At 34.7% G+C, this 16,009-nt stretch overlaps 1 protein-coding gene across 14 annotated transcripts in view; it reads right to left on the bottom strand.

Annotated features, from left to right (window-relative positions):
• Positions 1-16,009, bottom strand: part of SLIT2 (slit guidance ligand 2) — a 254,614-nt gene that overhangs the window by 62,502 nt on the left and 176,103 nt on the right. For 6 of the 14 annotated variants that reach the window (XM_039699037.1, XM_039699025.1, XM_039699024.1 and 3 more), the window contains 8 exons: positions 10,430-10,501; positions 9,801-9,872; positions 9,208-9,279; positions 7,209-7,352; positions 6,917-7,080; positions 6,127-6,150; positions 3,683-3,700; positions 2,421-2,571 (listed from right to left, as the gene is read on the bottom strand). In XM_039699037.1, coding sequence (XP_039554971.1) covers positions 2,421-2,571; positions 3,683-3,700; positions 6,127-6,150; positions 6,917-7,080; positions 7,209-7,352; positions 9,208-9,279; positions 9,801-9,872; positions 10,430-10,501 — 717 coding nt within the window. The remainder of the gene's footprint in view (positions 1-2,420; positions 2,572-3,682; positions 3,701-6,126; positions 6,151-6,916; positions 7,081-7,208; positions 7,353-9,207; positions 9,280-9,800; positions 9,873-10,429; positions 10,502-16,009) is intronic. The other 8 variants (XM_039699028.1, XM_039699026.1, XM_039699032.1 and 5 more) reach the window with 2 other exon arrangements.

Here is a 16,009-nt window from a genome sequence, read left to right on the forward strand (position 1 = left end):
TATCAGAGAGGCAAATACCTAAATAACGTATTTGGCTAGAACAAATGGATTTTTATCAGAAGTAAAAAAAAAAGAGGAAGTAGTTTCTCTATCCTCTCTAGAATATTTGCAAGACTGTTGAAATTTTTATTATATCAAATGACTTGAACAATCTGTACAGCCTATCACGTATAAGGCTGAATAATGACTTTGTTACAGTTAAGCACCATCTTACATGGATAGAGTGCTGTAAAGAAAAGGGCTCTTTAATGCAAAAAAATATAAAGGAAGTGATGATGGAAAATGAAGAGAGGTAGAGTACATTTAAAACTAAAAGTTCCCATTAAAAAACAATTAACAGAAATGAAACAAAGTAAGTTCAGTAACAGTCTTAGGGGAATGGTGGATTTTTTAATCCATTAACACCTTCAAATAAGACTGGATATTTTCTGAAAGAAGTGCTATAACAACATATTTAGTAAAAAAAAAAAATAAATTGTCAACTGATATTTGAGTGTTTAGGATATAGAGTAGATGAGGCTTGATTATTTGATTATTTCTTCTGAATTTAACAAGTAGGAACCATAATTACAGAAAGAAAACACCTGACAGTATATCTTCCACATGTAAATAAATTCATCTAAAAAAACAATTTAAATGCTAAATTAAGATTATTATTTCTTCAGAAAAGAGACAATTAAATATGATTCCTCCTAAATATCAAAGCAATGCATGCTTAATAATTTAAACAACTCCATTCCTCTTCTCTTGGTTCAATAACTTCATTTATACAACCACTAGTTTATGATCTCTTCCCACACTTTAACCTGTTACGTATTCCATCAGCTTTTATTCTTAAATTAAACAATTGTATCTCAAGATATTTGATAACATAAAATGTATTTCTCCACTAAAAAAATCTCTCTCCCTTCACACAAGACTGTATCAATTTTTTTCTCGGATTGTAATTTTCAGATTTGTAATAGGAACATGTTGCGGTTTAAACCCAGCAAGACACTATGTTCAACCACGTTCAACACAGCCACTTGCTCTCTCCTCCACCATCAGGATTGGGGAGAGAACCAGAAGGGCAAAAGCTGGAAAACACATGGGTAGAGATAAAGACAGTTTAATAGGGAAATGGAAAGCCATGCACAGAAGCAAATTCACTGCTCTCCATGGGCAGGCAGCATGGCAGTACAAAAAGCAGAAAAGGCCTTGGCTCTGTGCAAGTCCTGCTCAGCAAGAATAAAAACATCTCCGTATTATCAACCCTCTGTTCAGCACAATTCCAAATCATAAGCCCATACTATCTACTGTGAAGGGAATTAACTCTACCCCAGCCAAAACCAGCACAGAAAATAGCAATACTAAGTTCAACAACTTCTCCTAGCTTAGAGACAGAAAAAAGTCTCCATTTGTGTTTCAAATATATTTCAGTTTTAAATCTGTTTTCCTGTCCAGATATTCAAATACTTAACAATAGTCTCATTATTTCATATCTGATTGCCATAGTGTTTCTTTTATGCCAGCTGTGGGCTGCTCTTTTAGGAGGTGTGCCATCCTGGTGCTCATCTCACCCCTGCAGGTGACAACTTGATCACAATAATCTTGTCTCCACATCTCTATACCACTTTCTATGTCAGATCAAAGTCCCTTTTTTAATCCTTCAACATTTTGCCTTGTTCTTTAAACTGAATCTCCTAGGAAAAGCAGCTATTTCCTTACGCCTTTGCTCTGCAATGACAGGCACTTTCACCTACCTTTCTGCCAATCCTTCAACCATCTCTGCATGCCCTTTTATACTATTCTTTGCACATGGAGAAACCTTGTAAAGGTGTCTTAATTTTATCTTTCACTCCCTCCTTGAAGATTACTTCAGTTGTAATGCTTACAAATAATTCCCATATGGCACTTACTAAGCAAGTAATAATCTCTGAGTCCTTCTTTCCCCACCTCTATTCATTATACTATTATCTCATCTTCTTAACTCTGTCCTGTTTGTCTGCTTTATATTCCTCTGGTACCCTGGCCAACAAACATAATATATGCTTTGCATAAAAAGAATTGTCTCTGCCTAGATTTAAAAATCTAGGTAGCACTTCTTGAGACAGACCTCTCTGGTTACTAGATGTCCTACTTTCTCCTGCAGTTAAAAGTTAAAAGCAAAATAAACCCCACCACCTTTCAAAAAATCCAAGAGGATTGCTCATTTCCTGAAGAACTAGAAACATAGTTATCTCATTTCTTTATCATGGGTTTTTAAGGCCACATGGTATTGAAATAATGTATAATTTTTATGAATATTGAATCCTTTGAAGTGCACCACAGAGGTTACTTTCAATTTTTGCTGTTCAAAAAAAGTAGAGCTGCAGTTTCATATTTAAGAATTTTAGTTTTCCTCCATAAGTAAACAATCTTTTATAATGGGTTCAACTTACAACTCTGCTGTGTACTGGGGAATGTGATCAGGAATTTTGTTGAGTTTCTGATTGGAGCAGTCCACTGTGGTTCCTTCACAGCGACATTTCTCAGGGCAAGCCAAATCTGCAAAGCAGTCTCCACTTAATTTGGATCTGTAATCTTCAGTGCCTGTAGAAGATTCAAGTCAAAACACAGATACTAAGTCAATAAAGTATAAAATTTTCTTCTTGTGAGAGGGTTGAGAAGACGTCTGTAATGCAGATAACGGGTGGGCAACTTAGGAAATGCATGATAAACTTTGTGATACTGAACAGACACAAGGGCTTCAAGAGAGGGTTAAATATAGGGACTTAAGATATGCTGGAAAAAGAAACTGAGACCAACTTCACATAGCAGGATAACATTAACTTGAGCTTTTCACAGCTGTACTTTCTGCTGATTATGTTGTCAGCCAATCTAGCCTTGTTTATAGCTAATCAAACAAATGCCACTGTTTGTTTTAGAATTTGTTTTCTTTCTCTGTATCAAGAATAAATAGATCCTGAATGCAACCTTTTCTCTTTCTCTGGTTACAAATTTGTATTGTTGACTGGACTTCATTAACCTCTGTGATTTTTTTTTATAGTCCCGATACTCCACATCATCTCAACAAATAAGTTGAAAGCCCTGTTTTCAGCTTTAATTTAAAAAATGTGTGATCCTGACTTAAGCCTCAGCAGCTTGCCATGCTGTAGAAAGCTGCGTGACGTTCCATGGTGCTTGACAGAACCATGTTTTACTCATACCTCACAACCACATGGTTAGATCAAGCACAACAGAAAATCTCGCTACATTATCAAAACTGCATCCATTAGGCCAAGGATAAGAGCAAGGGAAAAGAGGAAGGAGTGGGTACAAATTTCAGAAGCATTTGAAGTTTAATACTTGTTTACATGACATGGCATTCTTATTACTGAATGTCCAGTGCCACAGTAACAGTATCAGTGTCACAGATTAAATAAAAATACAATATATATTAAAAAGAAAAAAGAAAAAAGAAAAAAAATCACATTGAAAGTTTCTTCCACCATTTCCCAGAATCAGTCAAAGAAAACATCCTAAACATATCAGGAAAAAACATCTGGTAAGGAACTGAGGGTGGGTGACAAAGAAAACAAAGAGAAGCTAAAAGGACCTGTGGGTTCTTCTTGGACAAAGGTGAAAAGACTGAGACTAGTAGAAGGTGCATCAGGGCTGGGAGGTACACTGTGATTTAGTTCAGACACTGAACTTTACTTACAGCCAAAATGGTGAACTCCTGAAAAGTAAAGATAGCCAAGAAGGAAAGAAAGACAGAGTAATGCCAATTAAGACAAAAACATGAACTAAACTCTCATGTTCTCTACTTAACTTTTGTTTGATTAGGAGATAGTGCTAGGGCCATTGTCTTCAGTGGAAAGAAAGAATAATTCATTTTCAGTAGCATTTAAAAATGAAGATGAGATTGGGATTTATTACAGATTTCATCTAGGATGACGAACATGTCTGCCATGAATTATTCTTCACTATATTGAAATTGTTCTTTAAAAGCCTCTCCCTGAACATATATAGGAGTTACAGAATATTCTGAGTTGGAAAAGACCCACAAGGATCATCGAGCCAAATATACATGCTATGCCACTCAAATCCTTAATAAATCAAACAAATACAGGAGAAACAGATTTCTCACTGGAGGGGGAAAAAACCCATACTGTGTTATCTACCACCTGTAAATGTTTTAGTAATCCATATGATGAAACTACTATAGAGTAATTTTATAGTATGAGGTAGCAGATAAATGATATTTTTTTCCAAATAAATGATTTAATATTTGCAAAACTTTAGTCTTCCAAATTACTATAATGAAATTTTACTAGGACTTCATAGTGTCTGTGGAGCAATATCTCCAAATGATGTATTTAAAACAGAGACAAAAAATATTTAGGTGCTTAAAGAAATGCTAAGATTATTTTATAGTATCCACTTAAGTATAAAGACCTTTTTTTTAGCACTTTTTAATACCCAATAAACAAGTCTAAAAATAAGTTTTTTTGTTTTTTTTTTTTCCTCCTGCAACCAGAGTATATCACTGTTAATACTTTAAACAATTAAATATTCAGGGACAATGCCTTCAACAACTGAAATACTTTTAGGTAGCATCTCCCTGATAACCTGATAGAAAGGGAAAGCAACAGAAGCTGCATTTCAAGAAGCATGTATATAGCCCATTTTATAAATTTAATTATTTTTCTTTTTCCCCTCCACCCCATCCTCCCCCCGGAATAGCATTTTTTTAAAGGGTACATAAATAAGCCTAAACTGTATGAGTGGCCATACAATAATCAGGCTGGCAGGCTGGCAAGAAAACCATTTGCTGGCAAGAAAACACTTCTAACTCACAAGCAAAAGTTGTGCTGGCAAGGTTGAGTAGAAGTCACTCTGTGGCAGGAATACGGCTGTTCTACACACTAAGGAATTGAGTGGCACTTCAGGTTAACAAAATTGAATCCTCCTGTTTTATGCTGCTTTAAAACACACTGTAGTGGATGCTAGTGCTGACAAACTGCTGCCTAATTTTCTCTTTCATTTTGTCTTTTCTTCACATTCAAAACAATGTTATTACTATAAGGGCCTGAAAACTTCACATGACCACTGCAAATTTAAGTGTTACACAGCATTTGGAGAAGAGCTAAACATACCAGCTGAAGAGACAACAACTAAGATGACTGCAGAATGATGATATACCTGTAGTACTTGAAAGAAGGAGTACACTGATGTCCTAATCAATTACTGTAGATATTTTTCTAGATATTAAACAATGGCAGAAAATCCTGATTGCAAATCACATACTGTACCTCATCAATAGATGCATTATTCCCTTGTTTATTTTGTTATTTATAACATGAGTGAATTGTTTTTTTTTCTATTAAGAACACAGTGCACACACTGACAAGCAAGGTAAAAGAAAGAAAGATCCATATTTCAAAGAGCTAGGGTCAACACTGGTAAATCTTTTGTAAAAATATCATAGACTTATTTTAGCTTAAAGCCATGTGCAAATTGCTATTTCACCCCAACTCTAAAGTCATATTTTCTTTAATGGAAAGCATTTCTGATTCACTGTATGCATGTGACCACAGAATTCCTCAAATTAAGAATATCAGCTTTCTTTTCCAAGCATTCCACTGTGATTTCCTAAACAAAAGGAGGGTGAGCAAGCAGCAGATGCAGCCAGCGTAAAGCAGGAAAGCAAGGCAAGAATACTTTTGTTTGTAGAAAGTTTAGTCTTTAAAGTTGTGCTAGCTCTTTGATGGCAGCATGGATTCCTGTGTTTAAAAGCAGCTCAAGAGCTACATTTTAAAAACAGTAGCAGTAGAAAGGCAAGGTACAAGGTAAGTAAAAGTGTCAGTTAAAATATGAATTAGCAGGTGCAACCTTCTAAATAATGTAAGTACAGGTACAATTTTGGCAGGTTGTGTGCAAATCTCTGAGACAGAAAAAGGTAAATGGAGCTGCATGCTAAGCTCTTATATTCAGAAAACAGAATTACTACTATTCTACAAATGAAAACTATTTATATCTACAGGTAATGACTAATGTTAATACACATGCATCAGTTTCCTAAAAGCTATGACAAACTTTGCTTTTGGGGTGAAAGGGAGAGAATATCTGCAGTTAGTCATCTTACTGCAGAGCCAAACCTACCTGGAATGAAATACTGTTCTTTAGCTAAATAAAGAGAAAAAAAAAATAGAAGATGCACCTGAATGTCAGCAAGCAAAGAATGAGTTTTATTAGATTAAGTATGGACTGCAGTTAACTACAGATAATTTAGTGAAAAAAAAAGTGTATTCACAATGAGAGCTGATAAACAACAAAGTGTGAATAGCCATAAACGTATCCGGAACACGGATAACAAAACAGTTTTCATCTGGAATTTGCACTTGAGACTGAATAAACTGTAGAATATGAAATGCACCTGGAACAGCTGGATACCATATGACAAAAGTTAGGATTTAAAGAAATGTAAGTAGGAAATGGAATAAGATTAGAAAAAGAAAACAGTAAATTTCAGTACGAAGTAAGCTCCCTGTATAAAAGGAATATATGTTATGTTTCCATATTTAGCTTAGAAATTTTTAGATCTTTCACATATTCCAGAGCCCTGTGGAAATTTAAGAAAATGATTTATGGTGGTGATACTTGTAGGGAATAACTTTAGCATTTAATTCTGAGGTTTTATATATTACATTTATGTTGTTGGATTTAATGCTACTCAGAAATAGTGCCAAATATGTTAACTACAGTAATGTTCCGTGATCCAATAGTCTATGACTTCCAAGATTTCCCTCTATTCAGTCAATGAACTAAAAAAAAAATTCTGTGATGTTTAATAATTCTGTAGACAGACAGCTGCTTTCATTAGAACTTCTATAACCACTATATTTTTTTTTTGCCAATAAAGGAAAAATAGCAGCTGAACTAAGAAAATTACCTGAGCAGCGGAATTTCTTGCTTTTGATCTGGCCAATCCTTTTGTTTGCCAGCCGGCGGGGGCTGGTGCACCGGGCACCACTGGTCTCAATGGGGTTTGTGTGAAGGTAATCCGCCAGCCACTTCAGATGGCAGTCACAGATAAATGGGTTCTGAGCCAAATGCCTTTCATGAAGGAAAAAGAAAATAATATCACACATTATTTCCCTTTGGTCTCTGTGGTATCTAGAGCTTTTACTGCATGTAGAATATGAAGTCATACTTGAGAAAACCATAAACAAGAACATACGTACAAGGTCTGAATTGCACGTAGGGGTGAGAAGGTGCCTTTTGCAATGGTCTGAAGTTTGTTGTCATACAAAGAAAGAAGATTCAAGTTGTGCAGGTCTTGAAATGCATCAACTCGCAGACAATTGATCTTGTTGGCATTCAATAATCTGTTTAATGGAAGATAATTATAAAATTGAGAGAAATTGTTCTGTGCCGCAGCTTCAGCATTTTTCACAGACAATTCTTTGTGCACCTTTGCAACCAGAATAAGAGATGTAGTAACAAATTATAATTGACAGTGACATAAGGAATTTCAGTGAATTGAAGTATCTTATTTAGGTTATATGTATTCCTACATATTTGAGCCTTGGAACTGAAATGTTTGCATTTATTTAGCTAATTGCATTTCTTGTATGTGCTGGTAGAATGACTGTGTGGTATTTGTGTACTGTGCAAAGAAACAAGCTTAAAAATCAAGTATATTCAAGGAAAGCTAGTTTCTTTGCCAAATAAATAAACAAACAAAAAAGGAACTGAACACTGTGTTCATTAGCTGGAAGAGATGTGCAGTGGCACTTTTAATTATATGTTACTAATCAGCATGCTGCCACATTAACAGAGTTGTAGTAAAAACTGGTGGCATGGAATATATCCAAATCTGTCTTGGATCCTTTCTCCTCTGCATCTTCAAAAGGAACCTTTTCTTCACTGTACCTCCCAAACGTTTACTGTTAAAACAAACAAGCCAATCTAAACCAAGTCCTTTTGAAGAGAAAAAAAAAGCCATTCCATTAGATGCATTTTTATAACCGAATACATTTTACTTCTTTCCATTTTGAGACAGAAATCAAACAAAATGGTGGACGTGAAACCTAATGCTCCGATAAAAAGTTTTGCCACACAAGTAGATATTTACTTAGACCTAAATGTACTATCTATATAATGCATATTAAGATAGGTTCTTTTTTAAATACAGACTTGAGAGTTAGGAAAGGTCCTTTACCTTTATTTTTTTTTACCAGATCTCAAATATATTTTATAACTAAAGCATCTTTAAAAGAAAACAGGAAAGCATACCTGCCCACTACTATACTACTTTTCTGACTAAAGTAAATCAAAATGCAAACCTCTAGGTGGTGCTAGAAGCTGCATTTCCTTTGTATATGTTTTAATGTTTTGCCATCTTCAATTAGTTGACATTTTGCCAACCACTTCATGGTGAAGTCTGGACATTAGGTAATTCTAAACATGTGTGAAGACGTTTTAAATTATTTAAGAAGACTTTAACTCAACAAGTCAGTTATTCTGGTGGTTCTTTCAAAACCACCACTGTTGTTTTATGGCCTATTTAACACATTTCTTTTACACGGTACACCTACTTGCACAGCCTCCTCTGCTGAATATTGACAATCTTTGATAAAATTACCATCATGATATTCTTTATTCCACTATAAAATCTAAACAGCAACTGTTTAAAAGGTTACATGTGGAAATTCCCAAAGTGTTAAACGAAGTAGCAGCTCAAGTTCACAGATTCAAAGAATCGCACAGGGTGTCAGTAAACATTAGAAGTCATCAATGAAACTGTGGTGCAATACTGTTCTTTCACGGGTACAACTGGAAATGCAATTACATAGCATTTCCACTATAAATTTTCTCTTTATAAAACACACAAATATTCCTTCTATGGTTCCCACACAACTATACACTATACATCCTATTTGCCTTTACAGTGCTTCATATCTTTATGGGTTTTATCCTTAGAAATTCCACATGGGAGAATAACTTCATTTTAATCATTTCAGGCTGAAACATTAACTGATATGACCACATTTATGGATGAATGGCAAGCTGGCCTACAACAGTCCTGACTCTTTTGGTTTTAGCATAATTTGATTTTACTGTACTTTGATCTTACATATGGGATTTCCTGCCAATTCTTCTTCTGGCATGAATCTCTCATCATGTTTACCCTTTTGAATGATCCTAAAATAGAATAAATAAATTAAAAAAAATACTCACAGCAGTTGCAGAGAAAAGAGTCCTTCAAATAGGCCCTTTGGAAGTTCTGTGATTTTATTGCCATAGAGCACTCTGTACCAGGAAATAAAGCAGACAAAACTACCATTAGGAAAGGTATGGGATTTTGACTTCAAAAATAGAGAAATTCTCATTTTCCTGAAAGGAATTTAATAACAACCACTTGCTACTTGCATAATCCTTGTGGTTCTGTGAGACAGCAGGATCACAAACTTTCCCAAAGGGTGTGTAACCCAAAGATCTCTGCAGAATCAGCACTTCACTGATTACAGGCTTACCAAGGGACCCTGCTAAGTGGATTTGCTGTTTGCAAGAATAATTAACTGGGAAATAAAATACATGATTGGTTTTGTTCAACTCTTTGCCATGAACATATTTATAAAAAAACCCACACATTATTAGTGTCCAACTGTAAAAGAATATTCAATTACCACTATCATTCTGAAATTATTATTATAACTTTCAGAATGAATTTAATTTATAGCAATATTTTGCACTGAGCCAAAAGGCCAGAATAATTTCACTATAAGAATATGAGAAATTTGCTTCTGTTTACAGGTCAAGCAAATACCTACAGTGAATTGAGTGAACGTAAGCCCTGGAAAGCATCTGGAGCTGCTTCAGAGATCTGGTTATTGCTCAGGTCACTGAAACACATAAAATTTGATTCAATTAATTCAAACTATTTTCAAAATAATGAACTTTAAGATAATATGTAATTTGAATTAAACACAGATGGGAGAGAGAAATTGAAATATTTACATGAGACACTGCCCAAGAATTTTAATATAAAACCACTGAAATTTCCAGGACAAAATGTTTACTTTTCCTGATTACTTAAGTACATTTTTGAAGAATCCTCTGCTTGCTACAATCCCAGAGCTATACAGCCTCAAAAATAATCTGAAATTATCCTCATTTTTTTTTTCCTAGAATTTTCACTACAGTAACATACTGCTTCTATGCAAAAACACATTGAACACTTTCAATATTTGGTAAAAACCCAATTATTATTAATATGACAAAGATGATATATGGTGTCAATCATTAGGCTGCCATATCAGTATGCCTTCTAGCAGTCAAACTTTCTTAAGTGCTCACACATTAACTGCAGTTCCCCTGTACCATCTTGATTTATTTATTTGGAGATATAAATATATATATATATACATATGTAAATAAATGTAAGTGATTTGGTACATACATTCTTCGAAGCTTTTTGTAGGGGGAGAAAGCTCCAGGAGGTATGACCTTGATTGAATTTTGTTCTAACCGTCTGCAAGAGAATAACAACAACATAAAAATACAAACCTCAAGCTAAACAAGAATCTAAAGTCATAAGAAACTAGAAGGGACAGACTTCACCAAAGAAGACAACTTCTTCTTTCTCCATATAATTTTTGTTTCTTTCATTACCAAAAAAACCTCAAATCAAAACAAAAAACACAAAAAACCACCCCACCAGAGAACCAGCCAAACCTTTAAACACGTAGAGAGTAATATTGTAAATTAAAATAAAATTTTGATCTAATATTTAAAAGAAAACTTATTTTCAGAACATACAAAACTTTTTGAAAATTTAAGAGAGAATTGTCATTAAAAATTTCAATCTTGAATTAACTTAATTTACTCCCAATGTGTTATTCACATACAGCAATTTGCATAGTAATTTTTATTCAGAAATGCCTAAAGATTTCTATGAAATAATTGAAATATGCAAACCATGGGAATGGGGAGAGGAATGTTCCTACAGACCAAATAATAGATGTTACTACCTGCAATAAGGCAACTGCCATGTTTTTAAAGATACACACAATTTCTTTAGATACTGTACACAAAATATTTTCTTTAACATATAATACTAGATTTGCCCAGCCACACTTCTAACTTCTTTAAACAAGTATTTTAATTTCAGCTCGTAGCTAATATTACTGGCCACACTTGCTTTGTATGAATAGTGAGTGTAATTGAAAATTCCAATGCTGTAAAGTGCGAATTTACTGATGGAAACAATTTTCCAAGAAGTTTTTGAGCTTGTAGAGGTTTGCCTATGGGAAATCAATGCAGATATAGACCTGTGGCCCAAGTGCCAGCGAGTCAAAAGAGTCAGTGATGAGGACACTTAAAAGAGAAGCTGTTTCCTCACACACCCCAGCATATCATGGTTATGGCAGTAAAAATTTCTGCCATGTGGACATAAGAAACTACTATACTAAAAAGTACTACAGGAAAAGCCAAAATTATTCAAAATACATTGTATGCTTATTTAATAAGCTACTGCCCTATTTCATGCACAGGTATAAACTCTATGATTTACTTATATAAACACAATGACAAAATCTTCTTACTAAAATTATTCAAAAATCTTTACTGCATTATTCTAACTTTCAAGGACTTTGCCTCAGAATTTAAAGTAAAAGGGCCTTTTTAAATCTAGATGCAGAAATACCGGCCTATTTTTTTTCTTCCTTTTCCTCTTGTCCTATTAGCTGTCTTCTGTTTCACTTTTGTTCTGATAGAGACATATGAGCCTCTGTGTGTAGTGTAAATAAAAAACATTTGAGTAAGCTTTTCCAAGAAAACATTCTAACAGAAATTGTTGCTTTTTGTGAAGTTTCTCAAGAGATCATGGTATAGCTGAAGCTTTTTTTTTCTGCCTTCATGAAGTCTCTTTCAGATAGAGATAGTTATATATTTAATACTTAAAATCTCTTTACTCTGATAATGCTTTAAGTTAGCAGAATTTGTTGTTGAATGGCTTATGATGAACTCAAGAAAAAAAACCCAAAAGCTCCAGAAAAATATTCCGGATGAAAAAAAGTCTCAGTTCATCACAACTGTTTTTGGTCCTTTTTAGGAAAATGTTGACACCTCGCTGTAGATTTCAGGTGTATTCTAAGCACTGAAGGGAATCCTATGGCACAGGATGGAAAACTTTTTCCACAAATATGATGCTCATTCATACTCTTTGCCTTGACTGAGCCTTTTGAATCCATGAAACACATTTTGTATCAGAATGGGAGTGCCGACCAGGACAGAAAGGAACACCTAGACACCTGGCTAGATGCAGAAGGAAAATACCTGAATAAGCAAAAACTTGCTGAAGTTAAGGCCAACACCAAGTTAGGCCACACCCACGTATTTTCTGTCCTTACATTAAAATTTCAGCTTAGTGTACCCAGAAAATAAAGATTAGGCATGGTTATCAGCTAAGATAGTTTTTTCACTTAGGTAGCTAAATCAGGGAGAGGTAAACCCTCTAGATAACAAAACTTCCTAATTTTAGTAACTGGAAGGAGTTGAGAAATCAAATTAACCCAGCCATGAAGAGTATGGTTGCCATCCATCCATTCCTGTTACACACTCTGTTTGGCAACAACCACTGCCTAACCACCAGGGACAGCCTAACCTGACATTGATCAGATGTGGAGCTCTGAAAACCAGCCAAAGACGGGTCTTGCACAGGGAAACACATAAGGCACATGCAGAGGACTAGAAAGGAGAGAGGTGGTGAAAAGGACAGGGAAGGATTAGGCCATAATACAGAGGAGGTCTTGGATTGCCAGGGAGGGAAGAATGCTTCTGGGTATGTGGGAAAGAGAGAGATATTGCAGTAGCAAGGCTCCAACATGAGGCTATCACAGCCTCATTTATAAAAGCTGTTTATTAGTCCCAAATGTAGAGATTTGTAACCTAGTGCTGGAGGGGCGCCAGTCTACATTCACATATCTGTAAACATATAATGATCTTAACTAGGTAGGATAAAGCATGTAACTTGAGCATTAAATAAATTAGGACACAAAGTATTTTCCAGTTTATTCTCTTACTTTAAAATACATATTAATTCTATAAACTGAAGTACTTTACAGAATCCATGTAGGCCATTTTTCATGAGAAGGTGAAATAGCTGATTTCATTTACTACTGTCCAATTTGGCTACAAATTACATGGGCCAAAAACTGAAGAAGGCTTACTACAGCATATTTCTGAAAGCTACCTTCCCAGCAGTTCTAGCACCAATTCACTGGTGGATATGAAAATGAATTTTATGTCAACTTTACTTCCTTTTAGTGAGACATTTACATTCTAGAAGCCAGAATGTGCAGTGCTGGGATATATTTACAATCTCTTCTGGATAAAGGATTTGTTTTAGTAAGATCATCTAAGTATGTATTTTCTTAACTTAAGCCCAAGTGCAGGCACTGAAACACATCATATTTTAGAAAACGAGATTAACATAAAACAAAAAGAATAAGATTATAAAAATAAAAAATTTTTTATACCTCCCTTTGTCTGTAAAAAAAGTAAATCAAATCCACATTTTCAAGCTTTGTTATCCTCTAATTTTCTGCTTTATCTTCACAGAATCAGCTGAATTTCACAGAGCGTAAATTTGTATCCACTATTCCAGAGAAAATCTAATTAGATATATTCCTGTGTCACAAAGTACAGATAGACTAATATCTAAAGAAAATTTGCATTCTACTGATAAAACCCATAGTAATTAAAAATTCCTTTATATTAATGCCCTATAATAAATGAAATATTTTTAATTCTGGAATAGGATGGGTTGTAGTTATCGATTACTGAAAAAGTCAGTCATTAAGTGCTTGCAAATGACTTGGCCAGAAGTAGTATTATATCAAAAAGAACTAAAAAAACCTGAGTCAGTATTTTTACATGAAATTTGTATTAAATTTTGTTTACAACAACTCCTTTCAAAGCCGTTCCAGAAGTAATTTGTTATTATGAATGAACATCTACGTATCACAAACAGTGCCTCGGTGGTTTCTTTTTCAAAAGCCACAGTCAATTTTTGTAGCATATTTAATAAGCTAAGATAATGGAGGAAGATGGTTAAGTACACTCTTCATCAAAGCTTGCATTGCCCCATGTAAAAAGGAGTACTCTGCCCACCACCACACAAATGCTAATTAATGCTTTTAATATGAAGTCTCCATCTCCTTTTAGTGTTCACTTCAAAGAAGTCCTGCATCGATACATAAGTGTTTTACTGTCTTTTAATGCTGCCAAACTAGTTGAAACCTTTTTTGAAGACTATTCCCTAATCTCTCCTATCTAGGAAATGTACTGTGAACATTGCTCTTTGGAAATCTTTCCCCTCTGCTTATCACTGCAGACACTGTAATGTACAACCACTTACTATTCTAAGAAACAAAGGTGCTTCTGCAGTTGTGACTTCCAACCTAATCAAATCAAATCAAAGTAGGTCCCCAGCCAGTAGACAGATTCTTCCCACACGGTCCCCAGAGAGCCCTGTGACATGTAAATCACTTGACACTTTCCAGGAGGATGCTGTTCTGTGCTAGAAGCCTGCAGCACACCATTACTGATTACTGCTTCCGCACTTACAGAGACAGACAACATGCTTATTTATACTGACACTCTTAAACTAGCCTCTTTTCCCACCATAAAAAGCCATTTCTGTGAATGACTGCTGCACCAGGAAAGAGGGCAGACTGAGAATGGAGAACACCCTGTTCTCTACAGAATAATTTTTACTTTAAGTTGTGCAGATGGGGTACAAGATACTAAGCCCTCTCAGTAGAGAATGGTAAAAAAATGTACACAGAGATGTGATGCACCTAAATGCATGTAAAATGATCAGAGATGTATGAAAAGCATTTCATAATACTAAAGTAAAATAAAACAAATAATGAATTTGAATATGAAGGCAAATTAGACATATTTTATAATTAAAGAATCAGAATGTAACATCTTGATTAAGTAAATTTGGATGAAAACATAGTGCCTTTAGCAGTTAATTAAGCTGTACTTTTAATTCCAATGTCTCCTAATTTACAAGAAGTCTTTCAAGAAAGTTGTCAAGAAATCCCAAAAGAATTTTACTACAGAGAGAAAGTGTAAGCTGTGAAATGAGTCTGATGTATTGCACAGATGCTGATTATACATGGTAATAAAATTGACAGCTCTTCTTTGCATTTTCCCCATCTGCTTTTAAAGTAAATGGCAAAAACATCTGTCAAAAAACCAAAAAATAGATTTCAGTGATGGGATTGAGTACAGCTCCTGAATCTGAAGAACTGCAATACACAGCTAACACATCTCTCATCACATGCAACATCTGCCAGATTTTGGGTTTTCTTTGTTTGTTTTTAAAATAAGGAAATGGTAACGATTTCCCTTGCTAGAGGAATCCTTGAGGCTATCAAACAAAGTACCTTTTTTGTCTCTCCATAACTGCACCTCTAGAGTGCTTAAATCTACTAAATGTCACTTCTAGCCTTAGCAGCAGAATTCTGTTGAAATCTGTGATATTACCCACATCTAACAAAACAAAAGATGTATTTTGAATAAGTATGTTACTTCTATTTCTTACGTTCAGGCTCTAAGTTTGTGTATTAATAAATCTGTTTGACAATTTCCTAAATATTTGTATATAAAGAATCACTCTCAATGCTGCCCTAAAGCATGCCAAACTGTTAACATCCAGCCTAATTGTTCTATGAAATATTTCCTCAGGGGATTGATTTTAAATGACAGATGACTCCTTAGTCTGCATTGCATCAAGAAAGTAACAAGAATTGCAATTCTAAAGCTATTAAACAATTCATCTCATCTACTCAAAAGGAAGTCTCAAACCTGCATTTCATTACAGAATGGGCCATCTCATGCTCTGAACTCTAGAGCATCGCTAATGATGATGGGCTTGACATTCCTCCACTGTCACAGGTTCAGGTTGTAGCAAAATACACCACTTGTTAAATAATTATTTGCTTAGTACTTTGGCTTCTGTCAGTGT

This window comes from Passer montanus, unplaced genomic scaffold (assembly GCF_014805655.1).
Source record: "Passer montanus isolate IOZ18808 unplaced genomic scaffold, ASM1480565v1 scaffold13, whole genome shotgun sequence".
Taxonomy (NCBI): domain Eukaryota; kingdom Metazoa; phylum Chordata; class Aves; order Passeriformes; family Passeridae; genus Passer; species Passer montanus.